Source organism: Theropithecus gelada, chromosome 11 (genome assembly GCF_003255815.1).
Source record: "Theropithecus gelada isolate Dixy chromosome 11, Tgel_1.0, whole genome shotgun sequence".
Lineage (NCBI taxonomy): Eukaryota > Metazoa > Chordata > Mammalia > Primates > Cercopithecidae > Theropithecus > Theropithecus gelada.
In genome coordinates, this window is record NC_037679.1 from 65,466,382 (window position 1) to 65,484,435 (window position 18,054).

At 40.3% G+C, this 18,054-nt stretch overlaps 1 protein-coding gene across 2 annotated transcripts in view; it reads left to right on the forward strand.

The window, feature by feature from the left end:
- POLR3B (RNA polymerase III subunit B) overlaps window positions 1–18,054 on the forward strand; it is a 136,586-nt gene that overhangs the window by 18,810 nt on the left and 99,722 nt on the right. For both annotated transcript variants that reach the window (XM_025401163.1, XM_025401164.1), the window contains exons 8-10: window positions 1,560–1,677; window positions 3,296–3,404; window positions 16,532–16,654. In XM_025401163.1, the coding sequence (XP_025256948.1) occupies window positions 1,560–1,677; window positions 3,296–3,404; window positions 16,532–16,654 (350 nt within the window). The remainder of the gene's footprint in view (window positions 1–1,559; window positions 1,678–3,295; window positions 3,405–16,531; window positions 16,655–18,054) is intronic.

An 18,054-nucleotide genomic window follows, 5' to 3' on the forward strand; every position in this document is an offset into this window, starting at 1 on the left:
GGAGTGCAGTGGTGTGATCTCAAGCAGTCCTCCCACCTCAGCTTCACAAACAGCTGGGACTACAGGCTTGTGCCACCATGCCCAGCTCATTGTTGTATTTTTAGTAGAGATGGTGTTTTGCTATGTCATCCTGGCTGATCTCCTGGACTCATCCACCTTAGCTTCCCCAAATGCTGAGATTACAGGTGTGAACCACTGTGCCCAGCCCTATTAGTCTATATTTCTCAAAGACATACTGTTTCTTCTTTTATTTCAGACTTAAGACTTTAATATGCCACATTCTTGTTTATTGCCATGATTTGTCAGTCTTTTCTATCTTTGCCCAGCAGTTTCTTTTGGTATGCCTAAAAATTCAAGAATAATCTTCCAAAGTTACTGGCCTTGCCTCGTTGAAAAAAATCAAGTGTCTCACTTCAGGCTCAAATATTTCACTTCAGGCTGTTTTAAATGCAGTAAAGCCAGGGGAAGATGAAAGTATTTTTTTGTTTACATTTTGAAAAGTTTTATTTTTGTGCCTATTTCTAGGCAATTTCTTTTGTAAAATTTCAAACTTAGAACTTAACAGGACGTTTATCTTAATTCTTTAACTCATATTTCACATTGATTTATTTGAACTTATAGTTGCTTTAATCTTATTCCTGTAAAGTTACATTGTTGTAGAATCTCAGAAGTTTTGGAAAGAAGTTAATGAAGAATGTGACTTTACTAGACTGTAACAGAATGTTGCATAAGTCGAATATGTTGTATTGTTTTTGTTTATATTCTGCAGGTATAAAATGAAGTATTACTTTATCCTACTCTGAATTGTGTGCAAAAAAAATGAATGATGATGCATGAATTTTTTCGAATATGCAATATTATTTGGAAACCTAATCTTAATCTACCATTATCACTGATTTGTTAGAAAACTTAGAGTAAATTTCAGTTTATATTGAAAATTGTCAGTTACACTTGTACTTAAGAGCTCTGACAACTAATTTATTTAACTTGTTTTTTCATTCACTTTCTACATATGTCAGGGGCTGGTGATTCATAGACCAATAAGATATATCTCCTGTCCTCAAGATTTTATACAAATATAGCTCATTTGTATAAAATAATGTGCTGATCTTCAGTCCATAAAACAACATCAGATGGGCACAATGGCTCATACCTATGATCCCAGCGCTTTGAGAGGCTGAGGCAGGAGGATGGCTTAAGACAGCGAGTCAGCCTGAGAAGCATAGTGAGACCCCGTTGTTGGAAGAAATTTAAAAATTAGCTAGGCGTGGTGGCACATGCCTATAGTCCTAGCTACTCAGGAGACTGGGGCGGGCGAATCACTTGAGGTTAGGAGTTCAAGGTTGCAGTGAGCTATGATTGTGCCACTACACTCCAACCTGGGCAACAGAGGGAGATCCTTTCTCAAAAAATAAAATCAGCAAACCCCTTTGAATCAAGTGTTAGCCAGTGCCATGAAGCAGTAGAAAAGGTAATCTGATTCACAAGATTCTTGCCATTACTAAATCAACACTGGTTGAGGAATAAATGATTAAGCTTTTCTTGTTTCCTTTGGGTAGGTGGCTACTTCATTGTTAAAGGAGTAGAAAAAGTTATTCTTATCCAAGAGCAGCTGTCTAAGAACAGGATCATCGTGGAGGCTGATAGAAAAGGAGCCGTTGGAGCTTCAGTTACCAGGTAAGATGGTGTCCTTAAAAAATATTGGTCATTCAATTAGTCCTAAATGGCTATCTTTCAATACAGAGGGAGCCAGTTATTACCTCTAAAAGCAGGCATTGTAATATTTAAGCTATCTGTATTCAATTTATTATGAAAGTCTGGAAGCATAGGGTATTGATTTTAAAATTTCAGTGATAGGAGTCTGAGACGTCGTTTGAAAAGTCACTGTTTAAGCTGAATTTTATCTTAGCTTATAGAACATGAAAGGAGATTTTTAAAGAGAAAAAATATAAAACCACTCTTAAGTTTTTCATGCTCCTTTTCAGCCTTTTACCATTTACTTGTGTATTCCTGCAGCAGTATGATCAGGGACTATTTGACCCTTAATACTATATGACCTGTATTATGGACTTAACACCCTATTGTTAGTTTTCTAGACCAGCCTCTTTCACAGTGTACTCATTTTTACAACAGTATCCCTTTCGAGGCTTCTGTAACTTTTTATTTTCACATGTAATTTGAAATGTGGAGGTTAATGAGTTCTGGGAATAGAAAGATTTGTGGCATAGATAAGATGTCAGAGTGTAGTAGTTTCCCGTTTGATAACCTACAACGAACTGATTAACTCAGAGTTTCTGTACTTTTCTTTGTGATGGAGAGGCAGTTAACGATGATGGTCATTCGTCAAGTACTTACCAGCAGCCAGGCAAAATACTAGATATATTATTTGTCACCTCAGTCTTCCAAGATAAGTGGTACTGTTAACATCTTCATTTTACAACTAACAGGCCTTAAGCTCAGGGGTACCTTGACTGTAAGGGGTAGATAGCCTTTGAACCCAGATACAGTAAATTCTATAGTCCATGTCTTCCCACTATCTAAACTTTGGAGCCAGGGCAATTTCAATTTGAATTTGAATCCTAAAGCCTCTGTTTTCTAGATATGAGGCACTGGAACGTGCAGTTACTAAACTTCTCTAAGTCTTGGTTTCCTCCTATGTGATTTTGAGATAATACTTCAAAGTTTGACTATGTAGAAGATTAGTGCTAATATAAGTAACGTGGGTAACAATGCATAGTAGCAGGTAATCTGTGTGTGTTACTAATGTGGTTGATTAGAGCTTTTAAAATGCTTTGAAATCCGTTAGAAATTTTATAACTAACACAGATACCAATAGAAGGATATTCCTTTCTTTTGGCTTTACTATATACCAAGACTGTGGGTATGTTTTGTTGAATTACTAGTTTAAAAACTCACATAAATTCATTTCTTTTTAATTTCCTCTTTATGGTTAAGGCCCATATTATAAAATTGGCCTTGTATATATGCTCTACACTGGATCAAAGTAATTCAGTTGGAGTCAAAGTGAAGTTGGTCAGAAAGTAGTTGTCACTCATTCACACACAGAACTTCCATCATAATCTCAAAGTCAAAGAAAAATTTATCATGTTTTTAAATGTTCACAGAAGTGGCAGCTGGGCAGGAAAGGGATTGTCTTTCTAAAGTACTTACTAGAAAGGACCTTGTCATTGTTGTTGATCAGTTGACCCTTGTTGATTAATGATCATTGCTATTACATGTTATTGGCTTGAAACTCAGTGGGGATGCAGTTTAACCAACTTGTATTTACTCATAGCTCTACCCATGAGAAAAAAAGCAGAACCAATATGGCTGTGAAACAAGGACGATTTTATTTGAGGCATAATACTTTGTCAGAAGATATACCCATTGTCATCATATTTAAGGTAAAGCTGCAGCTCTCTTCTGAAAATTATAAGAATTCTTTCTCTGGTTTATTTACATGTATAATTAGAGATTTGGAAGGTAAGGAATTCTTGGAGTAGAAAGATTTGTGATGTAAGTTGTCAGTCATATGATGTATTTTAAATTGAAAGCTGGCTGGGCATGGTGGCTCATGCCTGAAATCCCAACATTTTGGGAGGCCAAGATGGGCAGACTGCCTGAGCCCAGGAGTTTGAGACCAACTTGGGCAACATGGTGAAACACCCATCTCTACCAAAAAAAAAAAAAAAAAAAAAATAGCTGGCTGTGGTGGTGTGCACCTCTACTCCCAGCCACCCAGGAGGCTGAGGTGGGAGGATGGCTTAAGCCTGGGAGGCAAAGGTTGCAGTGAGCTGAGATTGTGCCACTCTGCTCCAGCCTGGACAACATAGTGAGACCTCATCTCTACAAATAATAAAAACATTAGCCAAGCTTGGTGGCGTGTGCCTATAGTTTCACCTGTTTGGGTTGCTGAGATGGGAGGATCACACAAGCCCAGGAAGTCAAGGCTGCAGTGAGCCGTGATCATGCCACTGCACTCCAGCCTGGGCAATACAGCAAGACCCTATCTCAAACCTAAAGAAAAAAATCAGCTTATTTGTGAATTGTTGGCCTAGAATGCAAAAGACATTTTCCATAGAAACAATATTGAAATGGTATAGTGTTCTTAGATACAGGCATACTTCAGAGATACTGCTGGTTTTGTTCCAGACCACCACAATAAAGCTAATATCACAGTAAAGTGAGTCACAAATATTTTACTTTCCCAGTGTATACAAAAGTTATGTGTATACCATACTGTAGTCTGTTAAGTGTACAATAGCATTATGTATAAAAAATACATGCCTCAATTAAAATATACTTTTTTGCTAAAAAATTGTAACAATTATCTGAGTCATAATCTTTCAGTGAGTTAGACTCTTTTTACTGGTAGAGGGTCTTGCCTCAGTGTTGGTGGCTACTGACTAATCAGGGTGGTGGTTGCTGAAGGTGGCTATGGCATTTTCTTAAAATAAGACATCAGTGAAGTTTGCCACAGCTATTGACTCTTACTTCGTGAAAGATTTCTCTGTAGCACACAATGCTGTTTGATAGCATTTTACCCACAGTAGAACTTCTTTCAAAAATTAGAGTCACTTGTCTTAAGCCCTGCTGCTGCTTTGTCAATGAAGTGTACGTAATATTCTACATCCTTTTTTGTTATTCCAACAATGTATACAGCCTCTTCACCAGTATTAGATTCCATTTCAAGAAATCACTTTCTCTGCTCATCATTAAGAAGCAACTCCTCACCTGTTCAAGTTATATCATGAGATTACACCAATTCAGTCACATCTTCAGGCTCCACTTCTACTTCTAGTTCTCTTGCTATTCCCACCACATCTGCAGCTACTTTCTTCACTAAAGTCTTAAACCCCTCAAAATCATCCTAGAGGATGGGAAGCAGCTTCTTTCAAACTTTTGTTAATGTTGATATTTTTACCTCTTCTCATGAGTCACAGATATATAGACATTCTTTTTTTTTTTTTAAAGGTGAAAGCAAGTTTATAAGAAAGTAAAGAAACGAAAGAATGGCTACTCCATAGGCAGAGCAACCCCAAGGGCTGCTGGTTGCCCATTTTAATGGTTATTTCTTGATTATATGCTAAACAAGGGGTGGATTATTCATGAGTTTTCTGGGAAAGAGGTGGGGAGTTCCCAGAATTGAAGTTTCCTCCTCCTTTTAGACCATATAGGGTAACTTCCTGACGTTGACATGGCATTTATAAACTATCATGGCGCTGGTAGGAGTGTGAGGACGACCAGAGGTCACTCTCATTGCCATCTTGGTTTTAGTGGGTTTTGGTTGGCTTCCTTACTGCAGTCTGTTTTATCAGCAAGGTCTTTATGACCTGTATCTTGTGCCAACCTCCTGTCTCATCCTGTGACTAAGAATGCCTTAACCTCCTTGGAATGCAGCCCAGTTGGTCTCAGCCCCTGTTCAAGAGAGAGTCACTGTGGTTCGAACACCTCTGACATATTTCCCTCTTTCCCTTTTATAAGACAACCCTAGTCCTAAGGTTCGTAGAAGGATGAAGACCCATCTTCCATAACTTCTTCAGGCTGAATAGGAATGATGATATTCCTGCTTAACTATTAGGGTCTCTCGTATTCAGGGGAATCACAGATATTCTTATTGGCATCTAGAAGAGTGAATCCTTTCCAGAAGGTTTCCAGTTTACTTTGTCCAGATCCATCAAAGGAATCACTATCTATGGCAGCTATAGCCATAAGACTTGAAAGTTGAAATTACTTCTTTATTCATGGGCTGCAGAATAGATGTTGTGTTAGCAAGCACAAAAACATTGATCTTGTACATCTTTATCAGAACTCTTGGTGACTGAGTTCATTATCAATGAGCAGTAATGTTTTCAAAGGATCTTTTTTTCTTAGCAGTTCTCAACAGTAGACATAAAATATTCAGTGAACTATACTGTCAACTGATGCGCTGTCATCCAGACTTTGTTGCTTCATTGGTAGAGCACAGGCAGAGTAGATATAGCATAATTCTTAAGAGCCTTACGATTTTCAGAATGGTCAATGAGGACTGACTTGAACTTTTTCTAGACCCTCACAAGAAAGTCAGCCTGTCCTTTGAAGCTTTGAAGCCAGGCATTGACCTCTCCAGCTGTCAAAGTCCTAGACAGCATGTTAGAAGTCTTTCAATAGAAGTCTGTTTCATCTACATTGAAAATCTGTTGTTTAGTGTAGACACCTTCATCAGTGATCTTAGCCAAATCTTCTGGATAACTTGCCGCAGCTTCTCCATTAGCACTTGCTGCTTCGCCTTGCACTTTTATGTTATGGAGATGGCTTCTTTCCTTAAATCTCATGAACCAGCCTCTGCTAGTTTCCAACTTTTCTTCTGCCCCTTCCTCCCCTCTCTCAGCCTTCATAGAACTGAAGAGAGTTAGGCCCTTACTCAGGATTATGCTTTAACTTATTGTGGCTGGTTTGCTCTTCTATGCAGACCACTAAAACCGTCTACATATCAGCAATAAGCCCGTTTCCCTTTCTTATTGTTGATATGTTCACTGGAATGGCACTTTTAATTTCCTTCAAGAACTTTTCCTTTGTGTTCACAACTAGGCTAATTGGTGCAAGAGGCCTAGTTTTTGGCCTGTCTCAGCTTTTGACACGCCTTTCTTTCTAAACTTAATCGTTTCTACCTTTTGATTTATGGTGACAGATATGCAACCCTTTTTTTTACTTACATACTTAAGAAGCCATTCTAGCATTATTAATTGGCCTAATTTCACTATTGTTGTGTCTCAAGGAATAAGGAGGCTCAAGAAGGGAGAGAGATGGGGGAATAGCTAATTGGTGGAGCAGTCACAACACACATATTTATCGATTAAATTTTTCATCTCTTATGAGCACAGTTTGTGGCACCCCAAAACAGTTACAATAGTAACATCAAAGAACGCTGATCAGCTGGACGCAATGGCTCACGCCTATAATCCCAGCACTTTGGGAGGCTGAGGCGGGGATCATTTGAGGTCGGGAGTTCGAGACCAGCCTGACCAACATGGTGAAATCCCATCTCTACTAAAAATATAAAAATTAGCTGGGTGTGGTGGCACACGTCTGTAATCTCAGCTACTTTGGGAGGCTGAGGCAGGATGATTGCTTGAACCTGGGAGGTGGAGGTTGCGGTGAGCCTGGATTGCGCCACTGCATTCCAGCCTGGGCAACAGAGTGAGACTCCATCTCAAAAAAAAGAAAAAAAAAAAAGATCGTTGATCACAGGTCACCATAACAGTGAAAAAGTTTGAAATATGGCAAGAATTTACCAAAATGTGACACAGGGATATGAAGTGAGCACATGCTGTTGAAAAAATGACACCAATAGACTTGCCTGAAGCAGGGTCAGTCTGCAAGCAGGGACAAACCTTCAATTTGGAAAAAGACAATATCTACAAAGCCCAATAAAGCAAAGCATGATAAAATGATATGTACCTATAGTGACACAGAGACCCGTTTAACCTGCTCTAAGACATAAATACTATATACATTCAGTGAACAGTTAAGTGGTCGTATTAGTTATCAAGCAAAATAAAAAAAATAGTTGGCATTGTGTGATACAGTTAGTTGATCCTCAGTATTTGCAAATTCCCTGTTTGTGAATTCACTTACTTGCTAAAATTTATACATAACCCCAGAATCAATACTTGTGGTGCTTTTGTGATTATTTACAGATATGCACTGATATGGAGTGGTAAAAACTTAAGTCACCCAGCGCACATATTCCCAGCTGAGACTGAACAAGGCAACGCTCCGCCTTCTTGTTTCAGCCCTTATGTTGTAATCAAGTGTCTGTTTTGCAGTCTATTTAGTGCCGTATTTTTTGTATTTTTGTGCTTTGTTGATTTGCAGTATAAGATGGCCCCCTAGTGTAATGCTAAAGTTCCGTCAAGGTGTTCCAAAGGACAAACAGGCTGTGATGTGCCTTCTGGAGGAAATATGTGTTAGATAAGCTTTGTTCAGGCATGAGTTATAGTGCTGTTGGCTGACTTCAAAGTTAATGAATCAGTGATAAATATCTTTTTTTTTTTTTTTTTGAGATGGAGTTTTGCTCTTTCACCTAGGCTAGTGTGTAATGGTGCGACCTTGGCTCACTGCAACCTCCCTTCCAGTTTCAAGCGATTCTCCTGCCTCAGCCTCCCGAGTAGCTTAGGATTACAGGTGCCCTCCACCACGCCCAGCTAATTTTTGTATTTTTAGTAGAGATGGGGTTTCACCATGTTGGCTAGGCTGGTCTTGAACTCCTGACCCTGTGATCCTTCCGCCTTGGCCTCCCAAAGTGCTGGGACTACAGGCGTGAGCCACAGCACCTGGCCTTAAATATCTTTTAAAAGAAGCACACAGAAAATAAGATTCTGTATTGATTAGTTGAGGAAAATGTAACCATAGGCTCACAGGAACCTAGCCCTGTATTTTTCCTGGAACAATGGTTCAGTATTTACTATTCAGTATTTGGTATGATTCAGCAACTTGATAGAACATAACTACCGTGGATAATGATAACCGATATATAGGTACAAAATGAATCTCGATAACCAGTTTAGTTGAAATGAAGAGCTCAGATTATTTGAGGAGATACTGGATGCTTCAGATAATTTTAGAAATGTATAATATCTATTCAGTTTCAATAGTATGATAGTGGAAATAATTTTTGAGTCAAAATTAGAGAAAACAAAGGAAGAGATCCTCTGAGGTTGAACTAAGTTGGTTAAAACGGAAAAGTATTTTGGGTATAAACCTCAGAGGAGTAAGAAAGAAAGGATTGAGTCTTTACTGTTAAAGTTGTAACCAGGTGACAGAGGGTAGGAGTCAGGGAGGAAAGTAGCCCTCAAATCAACCTGATGATTGGGATTTAGGGAGAGAACCCCTGATGGTTTATAAGTATTGAATGGATGTTGACAAGTCAGGTTCTTTAACTCAGGAAGCATCCATATTCTTAATGCAATTGTGTGAAGGAAGTTTTAGGAAGTTTAAAAATGTTTATTGTAGCCGAATGTGCTTTTGAGTTCTATAAATGAGATGGAGCCATTTTCTTTTCAGGATGATGATGATGATAGTCATAGTAGCAGTACCATATCAGAGGGCCCAGGAAGAATTCTTAAATATACTTTTTCTTTTCTTTCTTCAGGGTTTGCATTTTTTAAGCACAAAAGTAATTTTGGCTTTTCTTATAGGGATCCCACAGTGTCCAATGCAGTGTTTTATGTACATAGTGATGAATATTGAAAATTTTATCTAATGGGACTGGGCACAGTGGCTCATGCCAATGATCCCATCACTTGGGGAGGCCAAGGCGGGTGGATCACTTGAGGTCAGGAGTTTAAGACCGGCCTGGCTAACATGGTGAAACACCATCTCTGCTAAAAATACAAAAACTAGCTGGGCATGGTAGCTCATGCCTGCCCCAGCTACTTGGGAGGCTGAGGCAGGAGAATTGCTTCAACCCAGGAGGCAGAGATTGCAGTGAGGCGAAATCACATCACTGTACGCCAGCCTGGGCAACAGAGGGAGACTCCGTCTCCAAAAAAAAAAAAAAAAAAAGACAATTTTATCTAACGATGTAGAATTACATCTCCAGCAGAGGGCAGTATGTTCCCATGCATCCAAAGGACTTTTTTTTTTTTTTTAGAAGGTTTTATAGACCCTTGAAGATGCATAGTACTGCTTTCTTTCTACCAGAAATTATAAATTAATTATAATGCATATAATCTTCTATCACTCATGGAAAATGCATGACTAGACCCTTGCATACATTAAAATCAGAAAACATATTAAGTACTGCTTTTTGGCTAGGTGATGAGTTTAGTAAGACAGTTTTGCCAGGCTCAGTGGCTCAGGCCTGTAATCCCAGCACTTTGGGAGGCCGGGGTGGGCGGATCCCAAGGTCAGGAGATCGAGACCATCTTGGCTAACACGGTGAAACCCTGTCTCTACTAAAAATACAAAAAATTAGCCGAGTGTGGTGACAGGTGCCTGTAGTCCCGGCTACTCGGGAGGCTGAGGCAGGAGAATGGCGTGAACCCGGGAGGCGGAGCGTGCAGGGAACCAAGATCGCACCACTGGACTCCATCCAGCCTGGGCAACAGAGCGAGACTCCGTCTCAAAAAAAAAAAAGGCTTTCGGCCGGGCGCGGTGGCTCAAGCCTGTAATCCCAGCACTTTGGGAGGCCGAGACGGGCGGATCACGAGGTCAGGAGATCGAGACCATCCTGGCTAACACGGTGAAACCTAGTCTCTACTAAAAAAAAATACAAAAAAAACTAGCCGGATGAGGTGGCGGGCGCCTGTAGTCCCAGCTGCTTGGGAGGCTGAGGCAGGAGAATGGCGTAAACCCGGGAGGCGGAGCTTGCAGTGAGCTGAGATCAGGCCACTGCACTCCAGCCTGGGCGGCAGAGCCAGACTCCGTCTCAAAAAAAAAAAAAAAAAAAAAAAAAAGGCTTTCTTCTGTCAAGTTTGTTTAACATTTATATTGTACATCTATACACACATATGCTTACATACACACAGCTGACTTAAATCCTTTTTAGAATAGGGCTGTAAATTAACACTATGCGTATTTATGTAACCAGTAGTTGTGGTTTCAGACTTCTCCCTTTCTGATTATAAAGACATTCCTTGCATTATTTAAAGTTAGAAAGCCACTTAAAAGTATACCTACATTTTTGGATATATTTTTCCAGATCATTTTCCTGTGCTTCTGTGATATACACATAAATTTTTATTTTTTTCACTTAACAATGCATTATGAATAGCTTTCCCTGTTATGGATCTGCATCATCGTTTTTAGTGACTGTTGTGTAGAAGTTGCATACTTGTGGTAGAATTTACTTAACCACTTTCCTCTAGTGGGGCATTTAGGTGTCATTTTTTTCCCGAAGGCTTTCCTCTTAAATACAACCATGGGATGACTGTTATACATACCTGTTTGTGCACGTTGCTGATTGTTTTGTGAGACTTTATTCCTAAGATTGGAATTTTTAAAAAAAAACTTGGTACATGTTGCCAATTATTTTCCTGAAACATATCCACTACATTCTAATCAGTAAATATTTTAAAATTTTTAGTTTGGATAAATGAGCTAAATATTTTGGTCATGAATGATCACTTTTATTGGTCTCCCACAATAGGTATGTTTTAATAAATTGATGGGAATTTGTTTGATAACCACTGTTTAGACTTTTCCATCTGGGAGGCAGCGTAGAGTATTGGGTATCTTAGAATCAGACAGATTTAGGTTGAATCCCAGCATCTGCACTCATTAGCTATGTGACCTTGGGCGTAATTTCCAGTCTCTTTGAAGCTTGGATAACTCATCTATTAAGGTGAGACGTTTAAGAGAGTTGCCGTGAAGAGCAAACAGGATCATGTATTTTTTGAAAAGTCCCGGAAGGGGAGTGCCCTTTTGCTTTCCTTAGTTCTCTTTAGTCAGAAACCCTGGGAAGACAAACGGGGATACCAGAAAAGACACATCATTTCTCTTTGAGTGTTGTGTGGCCCTAACACAGACCTTGACAGTCATTAGGACTTGATGGTTGTTGATTGTAACCAACAATTGGCTGAAAGTGACAGGAGCAGCAGGGTTTCCAGATTCCATGCTGAGTCTGAATATGATGGAGAAAGCTTTTAAGACATAGATCAGCCTTATTTATGGACTTGAATCACTACAAAGGTTCTCCTGCCCATGAATCTTCCTCACTTTACGTCTTGTATTCGCAACTATGCAGCCTGTTCTTATGATGACATCTGTAGTTTGAAAGATTTTGCAGAAAAGATGATCAGATTTCAAGGGTCTGGGCAGTGTTTCCTGGAAACTAACTTATATGGAAATTTATCTTTTTTTTTTTTGAGATGGAGTCTCGCTCTGTCGCCAGGCTGGAGTGCAGTGGCACAATCTCGGCTCACTGCAACCTCTGACTCCCTAGTTCAAGCGATTCTCCTGCCTCAGCCTCCCAAGTAGCTGGGATTACAGGCACGCACCACCACGCCCAGCTAATTTTTGTATTTTTAGTAGAGACGAGGTTTCTCCATGTTGATCAGGATATTCTTGATCTCCTGACCTCGTGATCCGCCCACCTTAGCCTCCCAAAGTGCTGGGATTACAGGCATGAGCCAACGTTCCTGGCCAAAATTTATCTTCTTTAAAGAGAAACAGTCACAAAGTTAGAGAGGGCCATCACAGTTCTCTTATTACCTGCTGGGACTACTATGAGTAATAATAGATTGATTTTGGTCTACTTTAAAGAAACATTAGAGATTTCTGAATAGTAGATATTTTAAGAAGTTATTTCCTTTCCCGCCTTCACACAGTATATTTCAACCTGTTACCATTAGTGTGTGTATCAGTCTCTTCTGCTCATTAGTATTCTTTGTTTTTGTCTTTAAAAGTCACACCTTGTAGATATCTAAAAAGACCTCACGCCACTTTTTATAGTGCACCTCCCCTTATTTTCGTTCAGTGGTATTGCTGATTTCTGGAGTGTAGGGGACCTGCTGAAATGTATTATCTCTGCTATTTTTTCATAAGGTTATTATGTAGGATTTACTTTTGACTTATTAGGAAAAATGATTTCAGATATCTGGAGTACAAAGAGGTCCATATAAAGCCAGTTTTCAGATATCTAAATTATGTCTTTAAAGTAAAATGGTTCAGCATTTTGCTGTCGTTTCCATAGCAATATGTCATTTATTTGTGGCTGTGACTACTGAAGGCTAAATAGTCATAAAGTCAGTTCGGTCTTTGCAGCTGGTGTGCTTTGATGATAACTTGACTGAGTTATCGCCCCTGTATTTAGTGACTTGATATAGGAAGAGTTTAGTCCTTTTAGAGCAAAGCTTTGGCAGTAATCATGCTTTCTGCACATATGGTGTCATTTACCATGTGCTTGGCATATCTTTGTTTCATAGCTTAGAAATATTTGGAAGGCCTAAGCAGTCTGTTTAGATCCCTGTTAGGACATTTGAGAATTTTATGCAGTTGTAAAATTACCACTTAGGTTCAGCACCAGGACAACTTGAAGTGGCAATCCATACGTCAAATGAGGAAAGACCTTTTCATTACAGGTTGAGCATCCCTTATCTGAAATGCTTGGGACAAGCAGTGTTTAGGATTTCAGGGTTTTTTTAAATTTTGGAATGTTGGCATTATCCTTATCCTTATGGTTGAGCATCTCAAATCCAGAAATCCAAAATCTGAAATGCTCTAATGAGTATTTCCTCTGAATGTCATGTCTGTACTCAGAAAGTTTCAGATTTTGAAAGCTGATCATAGTGGCCTGTGCCTATAGTACCAGCTACTTTAGAGGGTAAGATAGGAAGATTGCTCGAACCCAAAAGTTTGAGGCGATAGTGTGCACTGCAGTTGTGACTGTGAGTGGCCTCTGCACTGCAGCCTGGGCAACACAGTGAGACCCTGTCTTTTAAAAAAGTTGGCTGGGTGCGGTGGCTTTGGCCAGGTGTGGTGGCTTATACCTGTAATCCCAGCACTTTGGGAGACTGAGGCGGGTGGATCACTTGCAGCCAGGAATTTGAGACTAGCCTGGCCAACATGGCGAAACCCCGTCTGTACTAAAAAAATACAGAAATTAGCTGGGTGTGGTGGCAGATGCCTGTAGTCCCAGCTACTTGGGAGGCCGAGACAAGAGAATCACTTGAATCCAAGAGACAGAGGTTGCACTGAGTTGAGATTGCCCTGCTGTACTCTAGCGTGGGCGACAGAGTAAGACTCTGTCTCCAAAAAAGCAAACAAACAAAAAAGAAACAACCAAAAAAACTCTCTCCCCCTAATTTTTTTTTTAAGTTTCAAATTTTGGAGCATTTTGGATTTTCAGATTAGGGAAACTTAACCTGTGTTATTTAAACACCAAAGAAAGGAATTCTGTTCTAATATTTGTGACTGGCTACTTGCAGACCAAAGAGAAGGTGTAGATGGTTTTACATATATGCCATCACCATCAAAGTAGATACAAGCCAGTGTGCTTGAGCTAAGAATAATCTAGTTTTGTTTGTTTGTTTAAAAATTAGAACCGATACTTTTTTTTAGGATGCCTATCTTTTAATCCATGGAAGGCTAAGTGTTTTAATGAAATTGTATAATTTTTAAATAGTGGAGCTTATTTCTAGTATCCATTTGAATAAATGTTTCCATATCAAATTGGAGGTTAAAAAAAAAGACTGCAAAAACTATAGGAAAAGGGTTTGCATCCTGAGAACTTGTTTGCTAAAAAAAAAAAAAAAACCAAAAAAAGGAACAAAACAAGTTGTACATTTAAACGAATTGTTTTAAATTCAGATAGTGAATTTAATTCCATCTGCACTGTATAACAAATTATAGCACAGTTTCTGTTAGTTGGGAATTTAAGACTTGCTTGGCTGGGTGGTTCTGGCTCAGGGTCTTTCATGAGCCAGAATGTCAGCCACAAGCCAAGCGTAGTGGCATGTGCCTGTAGTCCCAGTTACTCAGGAGGCTGAGGCGGGAGGTTCACTTAAGCCCAGGAGCCTGAGGCTGTAGAGCACTGTGATTGCACCTGTGAATACCCACCTATTTCAGCCAGGGCAACATAAGCAAGACCCCTTCTCCAAAGAGGAAAAAAGAAAAGATATCAGCCAGGGCTGCAGTTATCTGAAGGCCGAACTGAAGTGGGCTGGAGGATCTACTTCCAGGATAACTCACCCCGAGGGCAGTTGACAGAAAACTGCAGGTCCTCATTGGCTGTTGGTAAGATGACATAGTTCCTCACCACTGGACCTTGCCACAGACTGCTTGTGTGTTTCCGTGACATGGTAGCAATCTTCCCCCAGAGAGAGCACTCTCAGAGCAAGCAGGCAGCTGTAGTGCCTTTTGTGACCAGTCCTTCAAAGTCATCATACGTGCCACCTTCACATTTTTTCTATAGAGTTGAGGCATTGAGCTTAGCCTACACTTGGGGTGGGGAATTAGTCTCCACCTTTTGAAGGGAGTGTCAAAGAATCTATGAAGGTTTTTAAAACCACTGCAGTTGGCCTAAAAGGGACATGGGATCTATTCAGATTCCCCCCAAATCTTCAAAACTTTCTATAAGTTTACATCGGATCCCAAAGTATCCAAATCAGATTTATAGAATGCAGACCACTGAAGGTCAAATGTAGAATCACAGAATTTTGAGCTGGAAGGGATCTGGTTTTTCATTTATGCAAATGAGAAAACAGGCGAAGAGGTTGCATGACAGTGGTAGTTGTAATGTCTGTGTCTGTTGTTGGTATTATATTAGGATGAACACCTCAGATCTCTGGACTTTTAGATAGATGCCTGTGTTGTCCTCAGGATAATGTCCTGGATGTTCTGCACTGGAACTTGGGATTTGATTTTCCCTTCCTTTCTCTTTTGTGTGGGGAACTGAGAACTAGGGCATCAACACTAACCAGACAATTATCCTCTGGTTTTGTCTTCTCTACAGCTGAAGGAAGAATTTTAATGCAAATATAACTTTTCCCCTCACTTCTAAGAAGCAGACTATTACTCTTCCAAGAGAGATTTAGTGAGATTATGCTGTGTTCCTTGATATGGCAAAATTCCAGGCAAATGTGTGAAGGAGTGAGCCCTAGTACCATATGGAATCTACAAAGACCTACGTTACTGCTGCCACCTTGAAACACTTAAGTGGGTTTCTGAAACCTCTTAAGTGTGTTCCAATTTTTTTTTTTTTGAGACAGAGTTTTGTTCTTGTTGCCCAGGCTAGAGTACAGTGGCGCAATTTCAGCTCACTGCAACCTCCACCACCCGTATTCAAGCGATTCTCCTACCTCAGCCTCCCAAGTAGCTGGGATTACAGGCACATGCCAACACGTCTGGCTAATTTTTGTGTTTTTAGTAGAGATGAGGTTTTGCCACATTGGCCAGGCTGGTCTTGAACTCCTGATCTCAGGTGATCCACCTGCCTCGGCCTCCCAAAGTGCTAGGATTACAGGCGTGAGCCACTGTGCCCGGCCCGTGTGTTCCGACTTTTTAACAGTCTCCTTTGAAACCTGCATGAAGTTTGGTGCGGTATCTCTAGGATAGTGAGGTAAAACATGTTTTAGGAAAAATTCTTTTAGCCTAAATATGAGTGATTTGACAGTGCTCAGAAAAATTGATTTTGTGATAAGACTGATTGGGGTTCTGCTTATTTTCAGCAATGCATCTTTTCTGATTCACTGCCCTTTGGCTGTTGGTCTTTACAGTTTGCCTTTGTAGTCATGACCAGTTGTCTTTACCATACCTCCCAGCCTCCTTTTTTTGTGATGAAACTCTTAGAATATTTAAAAATTTTAGCAGATAGTACGCATGCAAAAAATGTTTGCAAATGTTTGTTTTCCACTTTCTAATCAAAATATCTGTTTCAGGTTTTTCTGCAGCTTGGGCAAGGCTGCCAATGCCAGATGGCACCGTTTCTGAGAGAAGAGCTAGCTTTTGCTTAGCAGTAATACCCACAAACAATGCCAAATTAGCATAAGCAAATGTCAGTGAGTTAACACAAAGCCAACACTCTTTCTATCTTTTCTTTCCTTCCTAGGCCATGGGTGTTGAGAGTGACCAGGAAATTGTGCAGATGATTGGAACAGAGGAGCACGTGATGGCTGCATTTGGGCCCAGTCTGGAAGAGTGCCAGAAAGCTCAGATTTTCACACAGATGCAGGTGTGTCTTTTCATGTCGTCCTTTGCCGTGAAATGGAATTGGAGACTTAATGCCGCTCATTGATAAAGCTCATCGGATGTGATGGCTTTGGGCTCATGGATGTGGGAAAGGTATTGGGGAGATGGGAAGAGTGAAGTTTCTTTAACTCACTTTTGTCAGGATTGGAGGAAGGAGTTTCGTCAGACAAATTAGGACCTATGGTCCCTAACTTAGAATAGGGATATATGGCCAAGAGGTGTTTTTTTTGATATAATAGCAAGTACTGTTTTATTTTTCCTTATTTGCCTGAGTGATAATATATTTTTTTAAACTATGGCAACTCTCGTGTAAAGGGGGTGTGTGTGTGTGTGCATGCATTTCTCTTTCATATCTTTTTTTATTCCCTACTTCAGTTGCTTTAGGCATTCAGTTGTATGTAGTTTCTATTTCTTTTCCTGAATTCCCAGTGCTACTTTGGACAGCAAGGAAAACCAGGGATCAGTCCTTTTTACTGCTGCAGAGCCTTCATTGACCTGCTCAGGCACTCCTGGTTGGACCCTGGGAATTTTAGGACAAGACTCAAAGATGGCCGGGCGCGGTGGCTCAAGCCTGTAATCCCAGCACTTTGGGAGGCCGAGGCGGGTGGATCACGAGGTCAGGAGATCGAGACCATCCTGGCTAACATGGTGAAACCCCGTCTCTACTAAAAATACAAAAAACTAGCCGGGCGTGGTGGCGGGCGCCTGTAGTCCCAGCTACTCGGAGGCTGAGGCGGGAGAATGGCGTGAACCCGGGAGGTGGAGCTTGCAGTGAGCCGAGATCGCGCCACTGCACTCCAGCCTGGGCGACAGAGCGAGACTCCGTCTCAAAAAAAAAAAAAAAAAAAAAGACTCAAAGATGAAGATTGAGAAATACACGCGCGCACGCACGCACACACACACACACACCCCATAATAAAAATAATTGCACTTCCCTTCCCACATGGAGGGAGCCCCAGCAGCCATACTTAGGATTTTAGTCCCATACTTGCAAGTGCTTTCCTAAGTATAAATCAAAGGTAACATCCCTCATAGCCATCCTGGGAGGTGGGAATTCCCTACTATAGAATCACAATAAACAGTTCTTACCTATCCACATGTACATTGTCTGTTCTGTGGGTTACGTATGACATATGTAAACTCCAGCCTGCTTTTTTTCTCCTCGCCCAGGATGTTTGTAGAGAAAGCATTTCCCGCTTATATCTGTTAGTGTGTATTCTGAAATCAAATCAGTATTGATATTTTTGTAGACTACACTAGATATTTAGAGAGATTGAAATAGGTCAGTATATATATAATTCCAAAGCACAAATCAGTAAGGATTATTCTCATCACTGCCTTCCTCTTTTTCAACAGTTAATTAGTAGTTGACTGCAGTTACAG